Below are 22,013 nucleotides of genomic sequence, written 5' to 3' on the forward strand. Positions count from 1 at the left end.
GTATGGGCAGAGAGAAGGTGCGATCGGCAGGGGGGCCGGGCCCCTTTGAGTCTCACAGGGTGAGCCCTAGCTAAGGATGTTTATTGTGGGAGCCTTTTGTGGTGGGGGGTAGGCACCCCCTATCAAGCCCTGGATAAAAATAGCAAATAAGCCTATTTAGGGGAAATAATCCCAGCTGACCAGCCTGCGCCTCAGTGTGTGGGGAAGAAATGGGACCTTTGTGTAGGGCACAGTATGAGGAAGGGCCTGAAGCAGAGGAGTCGTACCGCTTCCCCTGCACAAGCTGGCGTGAGGGGTGGCAGTGGTGGGGCTGCGTGTGGCCTGGGTCAGGCGATCGCCTCCAACCAGACCAGCAGCAGGCTGGACGGGGATGTTGCTGGTAACCCCTGGCTGGGCTGGGGCCCTGGGCAGGACCTCGGGGTGCCCTGACACCCTCAGACTTTGAAAGGGGCCGAAGTGACGCCAGGTGTCTGGCCGCCCCCTCCCCTGGGACGCAGAGGGAGGAGGCCACGGTGGTGCAAATTCGGGAGCCCGTGGGGGCTCCCGCTGCTGAACAGCTAAAAAACAGGAAAAAAACATGAAGCGGCCGGGCCGAGTCCTGGCAAAATGGAGCCGGAGGCGCCGACAGGGCGAGACGCGACGAGGTTATGACGCGATGAAGGCGCCGCGGGTCTCTGGCCGGCCCACTCGTGACGCCACCGCCGCGCGCCACTAGAGGACTGCACGGCCCCGGGGGGAGGGGACACCCATGCAAATGAAGGGGCGGTGCTATGCAAAACGAGCACAGCGCCTGCGCCCAGCCGCCATGGCGGCGCCGGGGGAGGTGAGCAGGCGTGGGGGCAGCGCGGCCCCGGCCCCCACCGGCCCCGGCCCCACTGCCTCGCTCTCCCCCAGGGGTGCTCGGAGCCAGCGGGGAGGGAGCCGCGGCTGCGTGACACCCCCGAGGACATTTGCTTCGAGGCGACGGCCAACGCCATCGCCCTGCACCCGGCCCGGCCCTTGCTGGCGGCGGGGGACGTGGACGGCGACGTCTACCTGTGAGTGGGGCCGTGGAGGCTCATCCGGGGCTTGGGGGGATGTCTCGGGTGTAGGAACCGGTGGGAACCGGCCGTCGGGGCTCCTCGTCCTCCTACGGGCCCTGGCGAGCCCGACCCGGTGCTGGCAGGTACTCGTACTCCTGCATCGAGGGGGAGAACCGGCAGCTCTGGTCTTCGGGGCATCACCTCAAGTCGTGCCGGGATGTGGCCTTCTCCCAGGACGGGCAGAGTAAGTGCGGGGATGTGGGGTGGCACCGGGACACAGTGGGGAATGCCGCGGCTGGGGGTGCTGACATGGCTCTCCAGAGCTTTTCACTGTGTCCAAGGACAAGTCCATCCACATCCTGACGGTGGAGGAGGGACGGCTGGAGACGCGCTTCCCCAAGGCCCACAGGTAGGTCTGCATGGGCAGCTCATCCTGGGCAGCGACTGCCAGGGCAATGTCCCCTTCCCTCCCCTGCTGGGGCCACGCAGCCCTGGGCCCGACAGGCAGAGGCTGGAGCATCATCTTTGATGCCATGGGAGCTGTTGGCCCATGGCGTGAGCCGTGACTGTGCCGGTGTGGGGCTGGGGTCTCCGCAGCTCGGCCCTCAACTGCGTGCTGCCCATCGATAACCACGTCTTTGCCACGGGCGATGACGGCGGGGCGCTGAAGGTGTGGGACCTGCGCAAGGGGGACGCCATCTTGGAGGCCCGTCAGCAGGAGGAGTACATCAGTGCCATGGCTGTGGATGGTAATGGGAAGATCCTGCTGACCGCCAGGTACTGGGGGCTCCGTGGGGTCAGGCTCCGCCGTGCCCACGTAGGGCCTTCCCTTAGGGCTGGGGGAAGCGCCCTGCACCGTGTCCCATGCTCACAACACACCTCTTCCGCAGCGGTGATGGCACCCTGGGCGTCTTCAATGTGAAGAGGCGGCGCTTCGACCTGCTCTCAGAGCCACAGAACGGGGACCTGACGTCTGTTGTGCTGCTGAAGGTCGGTGCTGGGCTCTGCCACAGAGCAGGACCCTGCGGATCCCTCCCCACGCCCCGGGTTTCTTCTTCTGCCTCTGCCTTACTGTCCTCCATCTTGCTTAGCGGGGGAAGAAAGTAGCATGTGGCTCCAGCGAAGGCACTATCTACCTCTTCAACTGGGACGGCTTCGGGGCTGCCAGCGACCGCTTCGCTCTGAGGGCCGAGTCTGTTGACTGCATGGTCCCCATCACAGACAGCATCGTATGCGTGGGGTCCCTGGACGGAGTCATCAGGTCAGGGGCATGGGATGGGGAGGCTGTGGGACGAGCTCAGCCTTGGTCAGGAACAAGGGGAGGGAGGGCACGCCGAGCCTGCGCTGGTGCCCACAGGAGGGCTTGTGGAGGACTGGGGCCCTGCCTCCCTGCGAGGTCCTCACTGGGGCCCGTCCCCGTCCCCAGGGCGGTGAACGTCCTGCCGAACCGGGTGCTGGGCTGTGTTGGGCAGCACCTGGGGGAGCCCATCGAGCAGCTGGCGGTGGCCCCGGGTGGGCAGCTCCTGGCCAGCTGCGCCCACGACCAGAAGGTGAAGTTCTGGGACGTCTCCGCCCTGGGGGGGCTGGTGGTGGACGACTATCGAAAGAAGAAGAAGAAGGGGGGGCCGCTGCGGGCTCTCAGCGGCAAGGCGGCGGGCAGCGGGGAGGATTTCTTCGCCGATCTGCGGGACGAGGCCGAGCCGGAGGCGGCGGCAGGGAGCGACAGCGACGGCAGCGGCTGAGGGGCCGGGGCCGGGGCCGGGCAGCGTGACCCGCGCTGACAGCGGGGGCGGAGCTCTGGTCGGCTACGCCCCCTGGGTGGGCCCAGCGGGAGCGGGACGTGGCGCTGGCCGGTCGCTCCCGCGTGGGCGGGCCCTGCTGGCACCGTCGGCAGGGAGGGAGCCGGCGTTCTGATTGGTTCTCGGGGTTGCCGCTCAGGCTGGGCTGCAGGCGAGTTCTTAAAGGGACAGGGGCTGTCGGGGTGGGGGGGTTGGGCTGGCGTGGGAGGAGCCCGGGGGTAGCCGCGGGTTGGGGAGGGAGTTGGAGACGGTGTGGCTGAGGGTCTGGTGGGAGGGGGGGTGTCTCTGACATAGGAGGGACCTGGAGGGGGGGCTCCCGGTATGTGGGGGGGGCCTTGGTGGGGAGGACTTGGCTGGGGAGTCCCGGGTGAAAGGGACTGGGGGCGGGAGGTCCTGACTGAGGGTCCCTGGTATGTGGCGGGGGGGGGGGGTCCAGGGATGAGGGGACCTGGCTGAAGGTCCCTGGTGGAGGGGTTGGGGGGAGTCATGATTGCGGATCCCTGGTGGATGTGTGGGGGGCTCTGAGATATGGGGGGGGACACGGCTGGGGGTCCCTGGTGGGGATGCAGCCCGTGTGGAGGGGGGGGGGGGGGGCAGAGGGAGTGGTGTGGATGTAGCTAAGGCTGGGGTTTGCTGGTGGTGTATTTGGGGGTCCTGGGGGGGGAGCGAGGCAGGGCCTTGCTCGAGGCGGGGGTGGGGTGACATGGGGTCCTGGGGGTGCCTGGCCTGGGCAAACGGGTCCATTCCATTCCTGAGGGCCTGGCCCCCACTGTGTCTGCACTGCAGTCCAAGCAGGTGTGTCAACTAGCCTTTGTTAATTAATTTAGTCATCAGCTCTATTACAAATAAACTCGGTGCCTTTCAGTTCCTAGCGCCTTGTGCCAATGGTTCGCCTCACCCCATCTTCCCTGGCACCCCTCGGCATGTCCGGGACCTGCCTGCAGGGTGCTGGGGATGGGGTGGGGAGCGGGGGACATGGCGGGGGGGGGGCAGGGAGAGCACCCTGTGCCTGGGTGTTGTGACTTAGGAGGGAGGCAGGTTTTTTTCCCCCAGTGCTCCCATGAGGATGCCCCGCTTGGCCATGGGCAGAGCATCAGGCACTGACTGGTCCCCACTGGGCAGGGTGGCTGGTGGCCTGGGGGAGGCTGCAGGCAGCGTGGACCAGGGCAGGGGACTGGCAGCACCTTCCCCTGCAGTGTGGGAGCCTGTGGGCTGGGTGGCATCCGCACCCGTGGAGTGGCCCTGGCCAGAGGCAGCGCTTTCCCGACAACCCCTCAGCCATGGCACACTGCCTTTGAGTGGTGCCCTGGGCTGGGGAGCCAGATGTGCCCAGCAGTTGGGCATCTCCAGGTTAAGCAAGGCTCTGTGTACAGCAAGGGGGTCACTGCCAGCACCCAGCTCTCCTGCCCAGGGGTCAGACCCTGCCTTCTCCCCTTCCCTCGCAGCCCAGCCCTGGGTGGCATCGACTTCTCGACTCAGCAAGCGCCAGGTGGTTGACCCATGTGGAGAAGAGCACAGTGCTGGTGTGAGCAGCGAGAGCATCCAGCGGCTCTTCAATGCCAACACTAAGTCCAACCTGTCCCGGTGCAAGGCAGGAGACTGTGGGTTAGGGGTGTGGCACAAGGTGGCCCATGTATCTCACTGGTGGCTGACAGGCAGCATGGACCAGGAGAAAGGGGCGTGTGGGTCTGCAGCGTTCCCATGCCATCTTGTCGCCCCCCCAAACCTATCGAGGTCCTGGCCGAAGGCATGGCCACCTCTGACCTGAAGTCCTCCTTGGTGGCAATGAGACACCTGAGGGGACAAGCATTGCTTACGTGCACTGGATGCCCAAAACCCAGTGCGTGGACCTTGGGACTCTCCAAGCTGCTATGTGCTGGCACAGGAGGTGGGGTTGAGGGTCCCACACACTGTCCTTGCCCAGGCTGCCATCACGTTCCTGGCTCAGAGGATCAGCAGCACCAACTCCATCAGTGTCCTGGGTGAGGTGATGGCAGCCAACATGGAGGAAGCAGCCCATACCATCGGCATGGACGAAGGGCAGCATGGGTGGGTCCTGCACCCTCTGTCCCCATGGGTGTCCCCTCTGGGGCCTGCGTATTGCTTCAGGCTGTCCCTGCTGCTTTGTCCTGGGAAGCACAAGGAAGGTCCCAGGGTCCACACCAGCATCCAGGCTGGGACACCATCTAGCCTGGTGGGACAAATCAACCTGGCAACTGGCTTGTCCCTTATCATCCTTGGTGTTCCCTGGGTTTGTTCCAGCTTGTCGCCTGCCTCTCAATGCTGGGGGTAGAGGGGGAAGCTTGCAGTGTCACCATCCCTGAGGGAACTTGTGGTGTCCCCAGCTGGCAGTCTGGGACTGTGCTCTGCCAGAGCAGCTTTGGGGGGGATGCAGCCATCTCTGGAAAGATGTCCTCAACCCGGTCTGTCTCTGACGTTCTCAGCCCACTGGAGGTGGCTCAGCACCGGCAGCTCAGCTCCTGGCCTGACCTGCTGCTACATCTCCTGCCAGGTCCTTGAGCTCAAAGAGTGATGGTGCTGCCACATCACTGCCTGCATCGTTGCCTGCCTCTTCAACACCATCACAGCCAAGAAGATCATGCTGTTGGGTTCACCTTCCAAATGGACATGGGGAAACACAAGGTACTGGCTGGGCAGGGTTGGGGATGAACAGCTGAGTAGGACCGTTCCCCTGCCTGCAGTTGTTCTTCAGTCACTTAAGTGATGAGTGGCCCCATCGCTGCAGCTTCACCTTGAAGTAGCAGCAGGAGGATTTACACCTTGGGGCCCAGTGCAGCTCAACTCGCTCTCTTGGCCCAGGCAGTCATTCAGCATCCCCATCAGCAAGTACCAGATGGATGAGGGTGCCCACCTGCACACTTATGGCCTCAGGGTGAAGAATGAGCAGATTGTGCCGGCCACATCCCAGTCCATTGCCTCAGCTGAGGGGTAGGGCCAGTGCACCCCTGGGGTGGCCAGGACTACAAACCATTGGCACTCCCCAGCTCCAGACGCAGAGCAGGTCCCTGGTGCCATTCCAGGCCTGGCAGTTGTGTGCCTGGGAGCAGCACCCTGCCGTGGCTGTGCTGGTTTCCCTCTTGCGTAGTCTCTATTGCCCACCTGTATCACACCTGGAAGGACAAGTTGGACTTGGTGTTGGCACTGAAGGTCTGCCAGATGCTCTCCTCCTGAGCCCCTGCTCAGCCTGCTCTGCATTGCCTCAGACCCCTATAAAACCCGTGGCAACACCCATGCCATCATCTTCTGCACTGGTGCATCTGCACATCGACTTCAAGCTAAGATGCTCCAGCTTTGGCCATGGTAGCAGGAAGGATGGTGCCCTTGCGACTAGTCCTTTCAGATGTCAGCTCTGCCTGTTCCTCACCCTTTGGCTCTGATCTGCCCCATGGAGTCTCTACCTCCACCCAGGTGGCCACCAGGATTTCCCATTGGTTCAGGGCTACTCTCAGCCCCAGTTCCCACCCTTGGCAGCTCCTCTCCAGTGTTTTTCCAGGAGCTGGACTATGAGAAAATCTACTGGGCCATGCTGGTGCCCCTAGGCTCATGGTGCCTTGTGCTCCAGGTGGAGACTGTCAGCAAGAGGATCAGGCAGTGCTGCCCCACCACCACCGAGCTGGACATCCAGGCTCCTCTTGTGAAGAAGATGAAGCAATTATGTTTCTGTAGATATATCTTAAGATAGCTCTGAAGATGTAGTGTATCTGTATGTGGTGGATGCAGATAGGTGGGCTTCCCAGGAAGGGGGATTCCCTCTCTCCAGGGTGCTCACCAAGGCCAGGCTTGTGTCTCATTCCAGACATTCCTAATAAAAGATCTGGCTGCTTTGGAAGCTGGGGTGACCCTTCTTCCAGTCCTGCTTCTGGGCAATCACAGACTCCCATGTGGTCCTGAGCCACACCAAGGCTGGGACACATCCCCAGGGCCAGCACAGCCCCTGAGGCCTTTGGTGTGGCTCAAATGTTAGCAGTAGACCTCTGGTGGGGCATAGAATGGCCCATGGAGGTCCCAGAGGAGGGCGTCACAAGAAAAGGCATATTGAAGCCCCTGCAGTGCAATGAGAAACACTGTGAAGACACCAAAAATTCATTCAGAGGCTCTTGCAGGTGCACAGAGATGGTGAGGGTCTTGGTGTACAGCAGAAGGAACAGACAGATCTTCAAGTACAAAAAGGCACCAGGCAGCACCTGAGGGTGCACCAAAAGGCTCTTGGAGGATCCCCCCGGAGATCATCAAAACAAATAAGAATGGCACCTGGGTGATGCCAAAGGGACTCCGAGGATCCAGATGGGCATCAGAAGGTATTGGTAGAGCTCTGGGAAGCAGAGAGAGCATGCATTTGAGGTGCACCAAATTGACTTGGAATCCCATGGGGCCACATCCCAAAGCTCTGGGAGGCCTTTGGGGCACTACAAAAGGCACTGGTTCATCAGTGTTGAGCAAGGAACAGCCACTGGAAGACACCTGAAGGCACTTCAGGGTTGCCTCCTGCTGCACTGCAAGGCACCTGGGCAGCTTAGAAAGGCAGAAGGAATCCCCTTAAGTGCACCAGAAAACACTCAGGACCATAGTGAGCACAGAAAGGCCCTTGGAGGCCACCAGGGACTAACAGGAAGGCACCTGGGCCCTTTCCACAGGAGAACAGACTAGTAGAGATCTGTACTCGGGGGCACTCAGGTATGCCCTGAAAGGCACATGGAAGCCCCCGGTGTTCATCAGAAACCACTTTTAGACCACTGGGGATGCTGAAAGGCACTGGAGACCCCAGAGAAGAGTATAAAGGTGCTACAATGTCCCAGATGCACACGCAAAGGCAGTCAAAGACCACAGGGGCCTCATCAAGAGGTGCTCAAAGGAGGCTGGGGCATACTGAAAGGCAGTCAGAAAGACCCCAGTGAGAAGCTGGGGACACAAAGCTCTCAGTGTCAGGGACTGCTGCTTCCCACAGGAGCAAATGCTGCTTTCAGGGGGCCCAGCAGGCTGTGGCTCCAGAGCATGGGGGCTACAGGATAGATCCAAATCACACCCCATCCCTTCTGCTGCTGGAGAAGACAGGCTTCGTGGTGAGAGCACCAAGATGGCACTGGATAGGCAGGGAGCTGAGGATGGAGGAGCAAAAGATGACAAGACACAACCAGTGCCTTCCAGGCTACTTTAATACCATTTGAACAACATTGTGGCCGGACCTCCTGGTCCCAAGTAATCATTCATAGACAGCCGGTAACCCCACAGCTGCTACCCTGCAACACAAACAGCCCTGCACCTCCCAGAACCTGCAGACACTTCCCTCATTAAAAAGCAGCTCCACCTGCCCATGGAACATCCCCCGTTCACCAGGACGGTCACCATGTGTGGCCTTGTCCTCACCTGAGGCTGTTCTTCAGGAACCAGGCATGGCAGCAGAGGAGAGACAGTCCCCCAGTGAGCCCAGGCAGCCCCCAATGTCCCCTCTGCCTCCCCAGCCGACACTGGCAGTCTCTCCAAGCAGCTGCTGCTTCTCCCAAAACCTGCACTGGACCCCTCCACTGCAGTAGAGCAACACAAACCAACTTAAAAGAAGCCAAACTGGGCATGTAAACCTACATCCCAAAAAACCAGAACTGTCCCCAGGGGCTGGCTGGGGACAGGGCAGCTGTAATGGAACAGGCCAGCAGCCCTATCCTCCACAGCCAGCTCTCAAAACAAACCCAAACAAACTCAAACAGGAACAGGTCCCCAGCAAGGCTCACACGCCGCTCCTTCGGCCAGTGGCACCGAGGCTGGTCGCTCAGGTTCAACTCATGGTTTGGGCAGAACAGCTGCCTACGTCAGCTGGCATCCTGCAGTGGGGAGGAAAGCATGAGGCTCTGTGCAGTGCCGTGGGGAGCAGCACCCCAAAAAGCCTTCCCCTTGTGTCCTCTGCTTCCAACCAGGAAGCCACCCAGAGCTCAGAGCCACCAGTGTCACATCTGGTGGGGTTGGCAGTGACTGTTTCAGCCCGGCCTGCCAGGCTGGGTCCCCCCATGCACCAGAAAGACTACAGCTCCACACTCCCAGGAAATGCTCCAAGCCTTTGGGAAAGGCAGGGGGTTGGCACCAACGCTGTGCGAGGACTCACCTAGCATCCGGAGAACCTGCAGCGCCAGTGCAATCTTCGCCTCCTCATGCCCGCTCCTGCCTGTCCCATCTTGCCGGACCCATGCGAACCCACTGAAGGGCACAGGGCAGCCGGGGATTACCACCCAGCACCAGAACCACAGCCACCCATTGGCATTTGCCTGGACACACTTGGTGAGGAACAGGGGGGTCCCCAGGTACTGCCTCTGGCACAGGGTGTTCAGGCAGTCCAGCACGTTGTGCAGCACTGGAGACTGGGGCACCTGCTTAGGGACCCCCAGGCACTTGCTCCCTTGTACCCGGCTGGATGATGGCTTCTTCTCACATGACTGCAGTTTCTGCTTCATATCGGGGTTCAGCCAGTCCACCCGCATCTCCAGCCCACCGAACCTCATGTTCCCTAAGAGAGACCAGCAGCAGCTGGCAGGAGACGATCACACACCAGCCCTCCAGTATCACCCCATCCCACCCCATCCTGTCCCCCAGCGTCTGGCACAGTGATCCCCACAGGTGGTTTGGCACTGACCCACAGTGCACGAACTGCACAGGATCCTTTCCCCTGCCTCCACAACCCCTCAACGCAGCCACAGGGCAGTTGTTTCTCCATCTCCTTTTGCTACCAAGGCAGGCTCGGGGCTGCAAAGCTCAGGGGATTTTAAGCACAGCCTGCCTTTAGGGACAGGTGCAAAGACATCAAAGCCAAATGCTTCTCAGCTGGGGCAGATGTAAGTACAAATCAGGACTTTGGAGGTTCCAGTTGGATGTCTGGGATACATGTCCCATCAGAGGGCAATACAATCACTGGATGGGGCACTGAGGGGTAGAGCGTCTTCATCAGGAGGGTTTAACAACTTGTTCAAAGCTCTGAATGCCCTGGACTGGTACTGGTGATGCTCCTGCTCTGAGCAGGCAGCTACCTGAAGACCTTCAGCAGCCCCTTTACTCCACCACCACTAGGTCAGCACAAGGACTGCTGGGGATTAACCCCACTGAGGACAGCTGGCCTCCCATGGGACACAGGGAGAGAACAAGGGATGTCTCAAGGCTGAAGTCACCTCACAGCTGAGTCTCGAGGTGGGACCAGTCCTTCCTTAGGGACACCAGGAAGACAAGCCCAAGCAGCATCCCACAGCACCCTGGCCTCCCACTTACCTTCCATCAGGGTTTTCTTGGCCATGGCAGCAGCCTGGTGCGACGTGTATTTCAGCACAGCGAGCTGGGCCCGTTTCTGCCAGGGGCTGGTGTACAGGGTGACATTGAGGACCCCCTCCGTGACTCGCCGCAGCACAGTCTCCAGCTCTTGCTGGCTCACCGAGGTGGCCAAGCCATCCATGCTCAGCTCACACTTCTCCGTGCTCTTGCACACCACAATAGCATAGCCCTCCTGCACCTCAAAGTTGTTGAAGGCAGCGATGGCCTCCTTGGCGCCGTGCCGGTTGCTGTACTTGGCATAGGCAAAGCCCCGGTTGAGCCCGCTGAATGTCATCATGAGGCGAAACTCATAGAGCTTTCCCACTCTCTGGAAGAGCGGGATCAACGTGTTCTCATACATATCCTGCGGCAGCCTCCCGATGAACACCTCCGTGCCAGCTGGCGGGGGGTCGCCCACCCAGCCTGCAGGCACACAGCAACATGGTGCACGTGAGTGAGACCCGTCTCGCCTCCATGTCCGCCAAGCACCCTATGTGCCAAGCTCCCAGGGCACCATGGCGCTGAGATGGTCTTCTTACATACCTGGGGGGGGGCCACCATATCGCCTCTGCCCGTTGATCTGCACCAGGTCAATGCCGGTTTCTTTTGCCCAGGCAACCAGGGCCGCCTTATTGGTCTGGTTGATACTGTTGATCCATGTCTGAGGAGGGAGATGACGTTGGTGCTTGTCCATGCAAAGAGTTTTCAACCTCCCAGCTGGAGGCATCCCAACCCCAGGAAGCAACCGCAAGACCTAATACCAGCCAGCACATGGAGGAGCAAATGCTGAAACACTCTGCCCTCAGCAAACCTGAGGAGCCTCTCAACACTGCACATCCAAAGGACTACCCGGCCCCCTGTCCAAGCCTGCTCCACGTGACTAAGTCCAGCAACTTTGGTAGAGCACAAGGACACTGACAGTTCCCCCATGGATGCCTGCAAGGGCTTTGAAAGCCAAGACACAGGCAGCAGCTGGCTGGCACTGCAAGCGGAGGCTGGAGCACAGCACCAAGGTGACCCAACACATCGTGAGATCCCAGGCAGGCTGGAACTCCAAGACAGCCAACTGTCTTCTACCACCGTCTCCTCAGGCTTCTAAGGACATCAAAGAGGATCTGGAAATGCCATCCATATGGCAATATCATCAGGTTTTAGCTCATTAAGTACTGCGAAGTCTCATTAGGGCCTCTGAAACCATACACTGAGTGGGACTAACCCCAGCTCAGGCTAAAGTGCAGTTTGGCTGCACCTTCGCCTCATGCACCTCCAGGTGCACCACCAGGTGGTACCACCTTTCCACCTCCCAGGGGTTTCACCTTCCCTGAAGACCAGGAAACACCTTTGGATGAAGGTGGGGACCCGTACAGGGGAAATCTCTGCTGAGAGGGCACAGGAACACCAGCCACGCACCCCACAAAGCCTCCTGCCACGGCTCTGCAGCTCCCAGGACTGGGTCCCAGCACAGGGCACCTCCTTGCCCGCGGGGGGGGCTCTTGGGAGAGGCGGGACCCGGCTCTTCCCAGCGGAGACCAGCTAAGCCCGCAGCCCCCACAGATTAGGTGCTAAGGGGGCTCGTCGTCACCCCCACGGTCTCCACGGGGGCCGCCAGCCCCGGCTCACCGCGGGGGAGGGGGGCAGGCGGGGGACGGGGGCGGCTCCGCTCTGGGGCTGGGACCGGCACCGCCCGCCGGGGCAACGCACCGCGACGGGTCTCGGGGGCCGCGGCTCCCCGAGAGACGCCCCCGGGTCCCCCCCGCCCCGGGAAGGGACGCACCGAGGCGAGCCGTGCTCCGCACCGGGGCTTCCGCCCCCCGCAGCACTGTGCCCCCCGACGGCACCCACCTCCGCCTCCATCGCCACCACCGCCGCTCCTCCCGCACCTCCTCGCCGCCCGGGCCGAGCTCTGGAAGGTTCCAGCGCCGCCGCTCCGCCCATCGCGTCGCGGCCGCTCCGCCCCGGGTGGGGCGGGGGGCGACCCGCCGGCAGCGCCCGCGCCCGCCCCCCCTCCCCACCCAGCGCTCCGCCATCGCGGCATTTCCACGCCAGGAAGGCGTGGATTTAAAAAACTACCTGTTTTGGGGCACCAAGCTGGGCGAGATGCATGGGTCAGCAGCGAGGGGATGGAGGGCACCCCAAGTCACCCGCAGGAGACCGGGGGGGAACTCTTTTCACCCGTGACTGGGGCACGGGGAGCCCACGCAGGGCTGCTGGGGCAGCTCCGGCCTGGCTGGCGGGGGGGCTTTGCTCTGCACATGGCTCAGGGGGTGGCAGCAGCAGTCGGACACGGAGGCAAGAAGGGGGCAGCACAGCTGAAAAAATGTCCACTGTGACCTTTAAAAACCAGCTCTCGCTCAGCGAGGCAGGTGAGCAAATCCCTGCCCCGAGCGGAAAGTAGGGACAGGAGTCACAGAGTGGGAGAGACAGATTTATTATGTTTCTGGGAGCAGCGCCTTTACATTTTGCTTGGGATAAGGTCACCTCCCTGCAGCCAGAGCAGAGAGACAGGGCAGGATGTTTATTCAAAGCGACGGGAACAAGAAGCTGTAGCCAAGACCCCAGGGTCTGCTGACAGCACGAGGCTCCCCATGTCACTGCAGCAGCAGCAGACAGGAGGCCGGCGTCCACCAGACCCACTTGTAAAACATCTTTGCAGTGACATACTCGAGGGCCAGGGCATGTTGTAGGAGTCAGTGCAGTCTCCCTGCTCTCGCCAGGAAAGGGAGGGCACAAAACAAGAATAAATACAGCTTTCAAAAGACTCCCCCCGAACTCCGCAACTGCTGCCACGTGGCCTGGCGAAGGCATTTACAGGAGGAAATCTGTCAGCCAGAATCCAACAAACAAGTAGACGTGTCCGGGAGCGGGTTAAGGCTGGCTCGTTCGCATCCTGATCTCCTCAACCAGGCTCTCCCTGCGAATGTTGACCTACACAGGGGGAGCACAAAGTTGCTTCAATACAACACAAACAGCTTGACATATTGTGACCCTCTCTGATCCCAGAGGGATGGCCTGCACTGCCATTCGTGGCCCTGTGTCTCAAGAGATCACACCATGGTGCTGTCACCAGTCCTCCATGGGGATTGAGTGGGCTGCAACACATGCAGAGCTGAACCTGCGAGAGCAAGCACCTGCCTGCAAGCCTGCCAAGCCCTCTCCTAGCCAACTATCATGAGAGCAATGCTCTTCCTACTCTTTCCTACCAGTTCCAAAGCCAAGACCAGTGCATAGATCAGCACTGGTCCCCCTCATTCCAACAGGGCACCTGCAGGACCTTCAGCAATGGTCCTGCACCCTGAATGGAAAGTGCAAGCAGTCATACAGCCCACTGAATCATCCCTCCATGTTCCAAGCTCCTGAACTGAGGAATAGCTGGGAGTTCAAGGAGGCCACATGATGGGAAGCTATCCAGAGCTGGAGACAACAGTGCTCCATGGCTCCAGAAAACAGCATGGGATGAGGAACTGGAATGTGAGGTGCCCCTGGAGAGACCACTGCTTGAAAAGATCTAATGAGGAAGCCAACATATAAAATCCTGATAACCTGTTATAGGGGTGTTGGTGGCAAAGTGACACCAGGGCACGTGCTCCACAGCAAGTCAAGAGGGGCTGAGGAAAGTCACTGCACCCAGTCCCCAAAAGTACACCTGCAAGGCCACTATCATCTGCCCACCGGCCTCACCTCGAGTCTGCCAGCCCTGGCTTGTGCTCCTATGCCTACTGCATGTGGAGAGCCTTCCCCTCACCGCACCTTCTGCATAAGCAGCTTTGTTAAGCCTTGGAGGCTTTTCACCTCAGGTGGAAATGCCTTACTCCTCTGATCACCCCTTCGGGCACTATACTCTATGCGGGCCAGCGAAGCCACCTTGCTGCGTACAACCTGACAGCACCACTGCAGAACAGGGTACGGACAGGTCTGGAGGGCTGGCCTGAGCTGAGATGAAGGGTCAAGTAGCCAATGCCCCTCATGCCAAGCTACCAAGGGGCTCACCTCCTCCCTGGTGGCCACGACTCGCAGCTTGACGACTCCATCCTTGAGCTCCTGCTCACCCACAATGGCAACAAGAGGGATGCCCGTGTCCTCGCAGTACTGCAGCTGATTCAGCAGCTTGGGGTTCTTCTTGTACAGCACTTCTGCCTGGAAGAGAACCAGAGCACACCACCATGATCAGCACGGGCCTATTTCTCTGCACCCTCTCAACCAGGCATTGCTGGGCCAGTCTTCTAATTGCCATCTAGTGAGCATGGGGGTGTGTGGTGGGGAAGATGGGCTACTGGAGAAGGCTGGGCATTACAGCTAAGGAGTAATGCAACACAGCTCACAGGTACTCACAAAACACTGCTTATCCTGGGAGAGCACCAGGTCATTAGCTCTAGTCTGTGTCAGACCAGGGCTGACACCTGTGGTGTCCCTAGAGGGTCAGAAGCCTGGCAGAGCACCCAGGCATTCTCATTCTCCTCCACTCAGCCATCACGGGAGTCTACCCACAGCAGGCAGGGAACAGGGCTCTGCCACACAGCTTGCCTTTGGCCTGCTGAAAACAGCCCAGGCTGCTCCCTGGCCCCACTCTCCACTCCTTGCAAGGCTCCGCAGTTTCTTTGCAGCATTGGAAGCAGCACGGTATCCCAGCTGCCATGCAGCCCGGGCTGGTGTGTTGCCTGCTCTGAGAATCTGTCCTGAGATAACAAACACAGAGCAGCCCCTGAAGTGTTACAGGGCTAACCAGGTCATGCCGCCCAGCCCTTCCTGGAGAACACCTGATTTGGGACACCGAGAAGAGGCAGACTTAATTCAGGAAGGTAGTCTACTGCTCACCTTCTCCCTATCACTCCTTCCTCCCAAAGCAAAGACAGATCTGGTCCATTCCTGGCACAGAGAGTGGACCAGGCAGCTCCTGACTTTGCCATCACCTGGTCATACCTTGATTCCAGCATTCCACAGCTCAGAGATGAGCTTCAGCCGCTCTTCAAGGAGCTTCTTTTGGGCGGAGGCTACCAGCACCTGCGTCTCTGTTGTCCTGATCTTTTCCTCAGAGGCCTACAGAGGGGACAAAACTCAAAAGATGCCATGGACAAAGATATTTGAGACCCTATGAGCAGGATGGGTCACCACCCCAGGCCCACCTATTCAGCAGTGAAGAGGATCAGGCTCAGTGGGATGAACAGCATAAACTCAGGAGAGTCAGGGAGGTCCCACAGACCCCATCGTGGAGCAGTATCTCATCTTCTGCAGTTGTTCCATGATGGGGGCTTAACACAGCCTCTCTCCTGCGCTGCAGGTGTGCACAGACTGGAGGATGTGCTGAGAATGAGCAATTTCCCTGCCAGCTTCTGCCTAGAGACTGTTCCTCCACACCCAAGGGCCTCCTAGAGATCTGCTCCAAGCAGCTCAGGAGCAGCAAGCCTGGCAGAAGCTGGACAGAGGCAGCTGCTTGTTCTACAGCTGAGCTGGCAACTATGGGTTAGATTAACAGCAGCAAGCTGAGATGCTCCAGTGCTGTCAGGAGACACATGCTCCTGTGGCAGATGCTGGATACTCAAAGTGGCATCTTCCTGCTGCTGCTTTTGCTGAAGGGAGAAGCCTTTAAAAGGTCACCTGCAGAGGAACAAATCTGGCCAGGACTGGAAGTGGTGCGGGAAGAATTCAATTTCCACTTAGAAATCCCAGTTGTGCCTGGCTGCCAAGAGAGAACTCCCCATAACAGGCCTCTGGGGCAGGGAAATGTGTGGCAGTGTTTTGGAAGCCTACAAAGACCTATTTAACACCCGCTGATTGGGATGGAGGACAATACATTGGTACAGCAACTCTGAGGAGAGGGGGAATGGGAAAAAAGTATCTGGGAAACCCCCAGAGGCACTGCACTTCCTGCCCTGGGACATCTGACCACTATCTGGTTTCTGTAGCACCTTGGGCAGGACAAGTAGACGTCCAAGGCTGTTGTCTCCCTGCCAGCCTTGCAGAGTAGTACCACCTTGTCAAGGAGGACGTGGAGTTACACTGATGCCTAATGCAGTGGGGAACACTAAGGCACCAAACCTGCCTACCTGGTACTACTGAGGATTAAAGTAACCCCTCCAGCTGCAGCTGAACAAGCCATGTCTGAGGGCCACTGGAAGAGGGGTCTTGTCTCCAGTGGGAGCCCCAAAGATCATCCCCAAGACAGAGAAAATTGGAGATTATGTCCTGGTTCTGACTCCTGCTGCAGAGCACAGCAGAGGCCTGGCTGGCTTCTCCATCAGACTGCAGCAAGGAAGACTCACTTCAGCATCTGCTGGACTGGGGCTATGTGGGGAAGATGTAAATCCTTACTATTTCTCAATGCTTAGTTAAGCACCAAAGGCACCTACCTCCACTCTCTGCTCTAGGATGGAGAAGATCCGCTCAATCCCAATGCTGACTCCCACGCAGGGCACCTTCCGTCCCTTGGGATCAAACATCCCCACCAGCCCGTCATAGCGACCGCCTCCAGCCACGCTCCCAACACTGACTGGCTCCTCCACATGGTCATTCTCTGTCTGCAGCAGGACAGCCTCAAAGATCACCCCCGTGTAATAGTCCAGACCCCGTGCCAGGCTCAGGTCGAAAGAGATCTGTAGGACACAAGGGAAGGCCCGTCACTGGGTGCACTTGGCGGCCCAGGCTGCCCAGGAACGAGGGCAGCACCTGCTCCCGCCTCTGCACCTCCTCACCTTCCCGGTGATGCTAAACAGGGTCAGGTACTCAAACAGCAGCTTCATGTCCCCCAGCCCCTCCTTCGCCAGCTTGTTCTGGGACAGCTTTGGGTCCTGGAGAAGCTGCTCGATCAGGTCCAGGCCACCTGTGGAAACGAGCCATTCCTCACATCTGCCAGCGCAGCAATACCAGCAACGATGGGCCCGGCCAGCCACGTTATGTGCCCTGCACCCCTCCATTGCTGGCCCTCTCTGCCTGGCCTGGAAGAACGAGAACAAGGGCTTGACCCCACAGTGCTCACCGTGAAGCTGGACATATTCCCCAATGTGATCCGCAGCCTCGGGAGAGAGCCCCTTCTCTCCTACCATCTCGCTCCTCACTTCTTCCCATGGTATCTGCAAGGGGAGAGAAAAACATCAGCCACTGCTCCAGGGATGTGGTCTCTCCTGGGGAAGGTCGCTGGTGGTCCTGCCCAATACAAAGGAACAGACATATCTGCCCTCAACATATCTTTACACTGCACAACCCCATCAGTGTCAGCGTGGTTAAGAGGTGCATGAGAGAAGCAGCAGATCAGATGCTCTCAAGAGCATGGTCATACTGTCTTAACTCCATTTCTTGTACCTCTGCATAGTCTGTTAGTATCCTAACCCTACACTCAGCAAAGCTGCCCCAGAACTTGAAGCCCCAGGACAAATACTTTGGTTTTGATTTCTGGCCAGAATCAAACATTGGTACTGTAAAAGCACCGAGTCTGAGAGATGTCTTGCTCTGGTTTCCCTGGTTAGGTACTTAGTCATAAACACCAGTCAAGAAACCATTGCTGGTCATGCCTACTACCCGGAAAGGTGTGAAGAGATGGCTGGGTGATGCAAAAATGCAATGTAAGCAGAATACGCTGCAGTTTCCCACTGACTGAGGTGTCAAAGAGAACCAGAGTCTTGATCATGTCCAGCTGCACTGAGATAAATCACAGCATTTCAGTACAAACCCAAGGAAATTATCCCATTCTAAAAAAGCCCTATTCTCCCTTCCTATTGCTTTTCCATGCATACACAGCCCCAAAACCTACACTTTGGTCATGCCTTTGCAATAGATCTCACTGCTAACAGGACTTTAAATGAGCCTTCCTCTAGCTGACTTCATTCGACCATCAGACAAGGCCTCCAAAGGAAAACATGGCTCATCCTTGAACAAAGCAATGTGAACACACAAGACGAGATACAAGGCTGCTTTGTTTAACTGGGTTTCACAGGAAGATTAGGAGCACTCCTTTAAGCAGTCAGCCCACAGTGTCCCCCACATGACTCTGAGCACACACAGAAATTCACCTCTAAATTCTACTTCAGATCCCAAAACCCCAAGTTTTTAGATTGCACTTTATTTTAAGGTTCCTCTTCCTTCACTATTAGTGGTGGACTGTATACACATTATAGACTGACCTCCAGCATCTTTGTATCTGACTAGAGCCTACAGTCAAGACAATCAGCTGTAAATAAAAAATTGTACCTACACTGGCACCTTTCCCTCCTCCCAAAGGGCCACATAAAGGCCTGAATCCCTTCGAGACCTTCACAACAGCCAGCGCTCCTGAGGCAGTTTGCTGAGCACAAACCTATGGGTACCTCCTGCCTTGTGTCTTACAGGAGCAGCTGCACATACAGGGGGTTGTTCTGTGTCACACCAAGCCTGAGTAAGCCATACAAACAGCGATGTCTACATACGGGATGTTCTATAAAAGTACCTGTGCTACATGCCCAAATCAGCAGAGGTGTGATGAAGTGACCAGGAGACGTGGGATGGGCTACCACCATCTCACAGCACCAGGAAGAGAGATTACAGCACTGAGCAGCATGTTGTTCCTGTGACTGTGTCCCTCCTGCGAGAACGCTGCACAATCTAGGCCAGTCCCAAGGAGCCCTGTTCCTAGCATGGGAACATGCTTGCACTGATGGACAGCCACAGATGAGTATGAAGACGTGCTGTGGGGGCACACAGTGCAGCACAACACCAAACAGACCAGCCTTCCCCTGCCTAGGAGGCAGGAGCGTGCTGCTGGGTTATTTTTCAGGTCTGCGTTTCTGACCTCTTATTCCTTCTCACTCCAAATCCTTTTCTCTACTTCCAGGTAAAATATAGAAACCTCATCCATACATGTCCACCTCACTTCTCTTTGCTGTCTCCCTGCTGCTGCTCACTACCTCCTGAGGGTCCCACAAGCAGCCAGAGGCACACACTGTCCAGTGGTGCCCTAATCACGCTGAAACAGTCTGGCCAGCAACACATGCATGCTGCAGACTCCACGTCCTCAGCAGGGATGCTAGATATCGCATCGCCAATCAAGAATAGCACCAGCTTGGAGGACAGTATTTATGAATAGGGTCCTAGACAACACAACAACTCTGGCAGCCTACTCACCTGTAGACTTCCCTTTCACTCAGCCCTGTCATCTGCAAGCTAACTGCCTTACAGACTATGATCACAGACTATCACTTATGATAGCACTTCTCTACTCCTGCATTACCACAGAGATTTACTGTTTATGTCACGCTCACCTTGTAACTGAGTTCTGAAATTTTCATAAAGGTTGGACCAGATGATCTTTTGAGATCCCTTCCAGTCTGGGCTGTTCTATGATTCCAGGACACAAGTGTGATTCCTCACACCACCCAACAGAACCTGATGCATTTGAAAAGGCTTTTCAATGCCCTGACTCATTCTGGGGTCAGGTTTTCATGATCCTGGTTCATAAGCAGCAGCACCTTAGGAAGGCTAAGGTTTGGGATGTCGAATCTCCCATGTGAATAGCATTTTTCCCTCCCTCCTTTCTGTTTGTCAGGACCTTGTAGGATACTGGAGAAGCATAGGATCCATTTTTCCTATGTGACTGCTGTGCCCTGTATGCCTCCCCTCCAGAGAAAGGGGGGAACAACTCAATGTTTATCAGCATTTTCCAGCCAGTTTTCATGGACCACGGTAAGAACACCCCAGAGGGACAGAGACTCACAGAAACTCCAGCAGCAGCAGTTGTAGCCCAGGGCTCCAGCCCATACCTTATCCAGTTTGTCAACACTGGAGCAGATCGTTCGGAACTTGCTGTCTGGGACACCGCAAACTGCAAACATCCCATCAAGGATGCGCCGATCGTTGACCTGGGGGAGAGGGAGAAAGTCATTAACTATGAACTCAAACAGATGCTTCAGCTGTGTCTGGTTTGTCTCCTTTCTAGTTTTTTAAGCATGGAAGAGAAAGTTGCAGATGTCCGCCAAGATTTTTTTGCTGTTTGCAGTTTCTGTCTCTTTCCCATTCCTAGGGAGCTAAGCTGCCTTTCTGCGCACAGCAGGCCAACTAGCAGAACTGACTCCCACCAAGCCTGGGTAGAACTATCACATTCTCCTTCTAGAGCCACAGACACCTCCACTCAACAGAAGAAAAACCAATGGGGTCTATGAGTCCTCTCGTATGGACACATAAAAACAGCTCAGAAACAGACCATGGACTAAGGAGATGAATTCACTGTGCTACCCCAATCTCTCAGCATAAGAACAAAGGGACATCTGATTATGTTAAAACCTCGCTAAGGATTTATTTTTTTTTGATAGTATAGTGAATTCCATAGTTTAATTATGCTCTGTAATAGTAGGTAATTGAGGCCAAAGGCTCAGCTGGATTCAACATTTCCATGGGTAGTGAGAACATCTACAATTAAATTAGATAGAAACAAAGACTGCTCAGGAGTTTGTAATCCTCCAGCATCAACATGAACCAGACAGTAGCTCATGGAAGACAAGAATAACTGCAGGCAGGTTATTCTGCTGTCCCCCATTGCAGAGGTGCCTTCTCATCTTCAAAGTCATCTGCTTTCACCACTGCCCAAACACACAGTAGTTGGACAGGCAGTTCCTGTGTACAGCTCTTCAGCTCATCTCAGACAGGTTCAAGGGTAGGTAACTGCTCCCCTACCCAATGGGGGCTGCACATAGGAGGGCAACACGCAGCCCGCACTGCTCACCTCCTCTGCGGAGCCCAGCAATGACCCAGATCTGGGTCCCTTTCGGAAATCCCACTACCGTCCTGCACATCAGGCACTTACACCCATGGCTCTCCTACTGCTGTACACTCTTCCCCATCCTGCCTGACCTGCACACCTAGCACCACTTGCTACCACACCAAGATAACAGAGGTCTTATGAAGCAAATAGCAAGCTCAACCTACAGTAGGGCATGACTCTTTCTCAAAAGAAAGGCCTCAGCCCCAGGAAGGACTTGGTGGGAAGGCAGGAGTCTGCAAACAACACAGCGCACACACTGAGCAGATGTCCCTACTAAGGGGGCATCAGAAGGTGGGACAAGGGCAGGGATCCTGGGCCAGAGCCTGTGTTTTACTGCAGGCAGTGAATGAAACTCACCTGGTTAGTTGGCTGCTGGACGTTTTGCAGAGGACTGTAGTTAGTGCTAGAGAGAACTCTGCTAACTGCAGCCTCAGGAAACCTCCTTGTACTCCCAGCTAAAGGCAAGTCTGAGCTGATGTCCAGTCTTTTAGCATATATACCACGAGGAGGCAGAGAGGCAGGATGAACTTCTGAATCAGGCCTTAGCAGGTGTTAGAGTGGGAACAGGCACTGCTGCATAAAAACGCAGGAACAATGACCACTGCTTCCCACTGTGGCACAGAGAAACCCACCTGCACTCACCTTAACGAGAAAGTCCCCGAGCTGCAGGTCACTCAGGATCTCATGCACGATCTTCAGGCACTCAGCATCGGGAATCATCGGGTCAAACTGGCCAGCGATGTCAAAATCCTGGGGCACAGGAAAAGGCAGTGAGCAATTCAGCACCACTGGCGTGGCTGCAGCAAAACAGCTTCAACTCTGCTTTTAACAGCAGTTTGCTTACAAAAAGCAACAGAAATGGGATGTAAGGGAGCACTAGCCCTCACAATTAGGATCCAGAAGGGACAGGATGTGGGTTATGACCCTCTTTCATCAAAGACAGCAGTGCTTTTGCATCCACTGCATTGCAAAGTGTTTGTATACTGTGTTGTGGCCAGTGCAGACAGTCTGCAATAAGCCACTCTGCTTCTCCAGGCTTTCTGCTTCTGGAGCTGCATGACCTGCTCCCTGCCTCTGACAGATCAGATTACTGTGTGATACACTTTGAAACAGAGATCCTTGAAAAACAACAAAAAGGAGACAGCAGAGTGATCATCAGCTTTAAAT

General features: G+C 57.2%; 3 protein-coding genes across 7 annotated transcripts in view; 1 reads left to right on the forward strand and 2 right to left on the reverse strand.

Moving 5' to 3' along the window:
• The first annotated feature begins 769 nt into the window (after nucleotides 1-769).
• Nucleotides 770-2,985, forward strand: WDR55 (WD repeat domain 55). Of its 2 annotated transcripts, XM_049829842.1 has the most exons (8): nucleotides 770-823; nucleotides 895-1,037; nucleotides 1,166-1,266; nucleotides 1,344-1,431; nucleotides 1,620-1,799; nucleotides 1,913-2,012; nucleotides 2,114-2,283; nucleotides 2,449-2,985. In XM_049829842.1, the coding sequence occupies exons 1-8, from the start codon at nucleotides 806-808 to the stop codon at nucleotides 2,762-2,764; spliced, it is 1,116 nt and encodes a 371-aa protein (XP_049685799.1). In that variant the 5' UTR covers nucleotides 770-805; the 3' UTR covers nucleotides 2,765-2,985. The 2 variants fall into 2 exon arrangements, with proteins under 2 accessions (XP_049685799.1, XP_049685798.1); XM_049829841.1 differs by having other exon boundaries at nucleotides 2,114-2,985.
• A 5,012-nt stretch (nucleotides 2,986-7,997) lies between these two features.
• DND1 (DND microRNA-mediated repression inhibitor 1) lies at nucleotides 7,998-11,246 on the reverse strand. Of its 2 annotated transcripts, XM_049829351.1 has the most exons (4): nucleotides 10,670-11,246; nucleotides 10,088-10,549; nucleotides 8,937-9,335; nucleotides 7,998-8,658 (listed from the first exon to the last, which is right to left on the reverse strand). In XM_049829351.1, exons 1-4 carry the CDS (start codon nucleotides 10,851-10,853, stop codon nucleotides 8,642-8,644), a joined length of 1,062 nt encoding a protein of 353 aa, XP_049685308.1. In that variant the 5' UTR covers nucleotides 10,854-11,246; the 3' UTR covers nucleotides 7,998-8,641. The 2 variants fall into 2 exon arrangements, with proteins under 2 accessions (XP_049685308.1, XP_049685307.1); XM_049829350.1 differs by having other exon boundaries at nucleotides 7,998-9,335.
• A 1,277-nt stretch (nucleotides 11,247-12,523) lies between these two features.
• LOC126051056 (histidine--tRNA ligase, cytoplasmic) overlaps nucleotides 12,524-22,013 on the reverse strand; it is an 86,374-nt gene continuing 76,884 nt past the window's right edge. For all 3 annotated transcript variants that reach the window (XM_049829757.1, XM_049829755.1, XM_049829756.1), the window contains 8 exons: nucleotides 21,489-21,596; nucleotides 19,849-19,947; nucleotides 17,097-17,190; nucleotides 16,813-16,940; nucleotides 16,471-16,713; nucleotides 15,044-15,160; nucleotides 14,114-14,260; nucleotides 12,524-13,051 (listed from right to left, as the gene is read on the reverse strand). In XM_049829757.1, coding sequence (XP_049685714.1) covers nucleotides 12,992-13,051; nucleotides 14,114-14,260; nucleotides 15,044-15,160; nucleotides 16,471-16,713; nucleotides 16,813-16,940; nucleotides 17,097-17,190; nucleotides 19,849-19,947; nucleotides 21,489-21,596 — 996 coding nt within the window. In that variant the 3' untranslated portion in view covers nucleotides 12,524-12,991. The remainder of the gene's footprint in view (nucleotides 13,052-14,113; nucleotides 14,261-15,043; nucleotides 15,161-16,470; nucleotides 16,714-16,812; nucleotides 16,941-17,096; nucleotides 17,191-19,848; nucleotides 19,948-21,488; nucleotides 21,597-22,013) is intronic.

This window comes from Accipiter gentilis, chromosome 26, assembly GCF_929443795.1.
Source record: "Accipiter gentilis chromosome 26, bAccGen1.1, whole genome shotgun sequence".
In the NCBI taxonomy this organism is placed as follows: domain Eukaryota; kingdom Metazoa; phylum Chordata; class Aves; order Accipitriformes; family Accipitridae; genus Astur; species Astur gentilis.

Excerpts from the sequence above, each read along its gene's own strand:
- DND1 (XM_049829350.1), bottom strand. The coding sequence starts at position 10,853 with ATGCCTCCAGCTGGGAGGTTGAAAACTCTTTGCATGGACAAGCACCAA. Across the intron at positions 10,550-10,669 it reads ATATGGTGGCCCCCCCCCAG|GCTGGGTGGGCGACCCCCCG; the intron begins GTATGTAAGAAG and ends GTGTGCCTGCAG. Across the intron at positions 9,336-10,087 it reads CAAGAAAACCCTGATGGAAG|GGAACATGAGGTTCGGTGGG; the intron begins GTAAGTGGGAGG and ends GGTCTCTCTTAG.
- WDR55 (XM_049829841.1), top strand. Across the intron at positions 1,038-1,165 it reads GTGGACGGCGACGTCTACCT|GTACTCGTACTCCTGCATCG; the intron begins GTGAGTGGGGCC and ends CGGTGCTGGCAG. Across the intron at positions 2,013-2,113 it reads CGTCTGTTGTGCTGCTGAAG|CGGGGGAAGAAAGTAGCATG; the intron begins GTCGGTGCTGGG and ends CATCTTGCTTAG.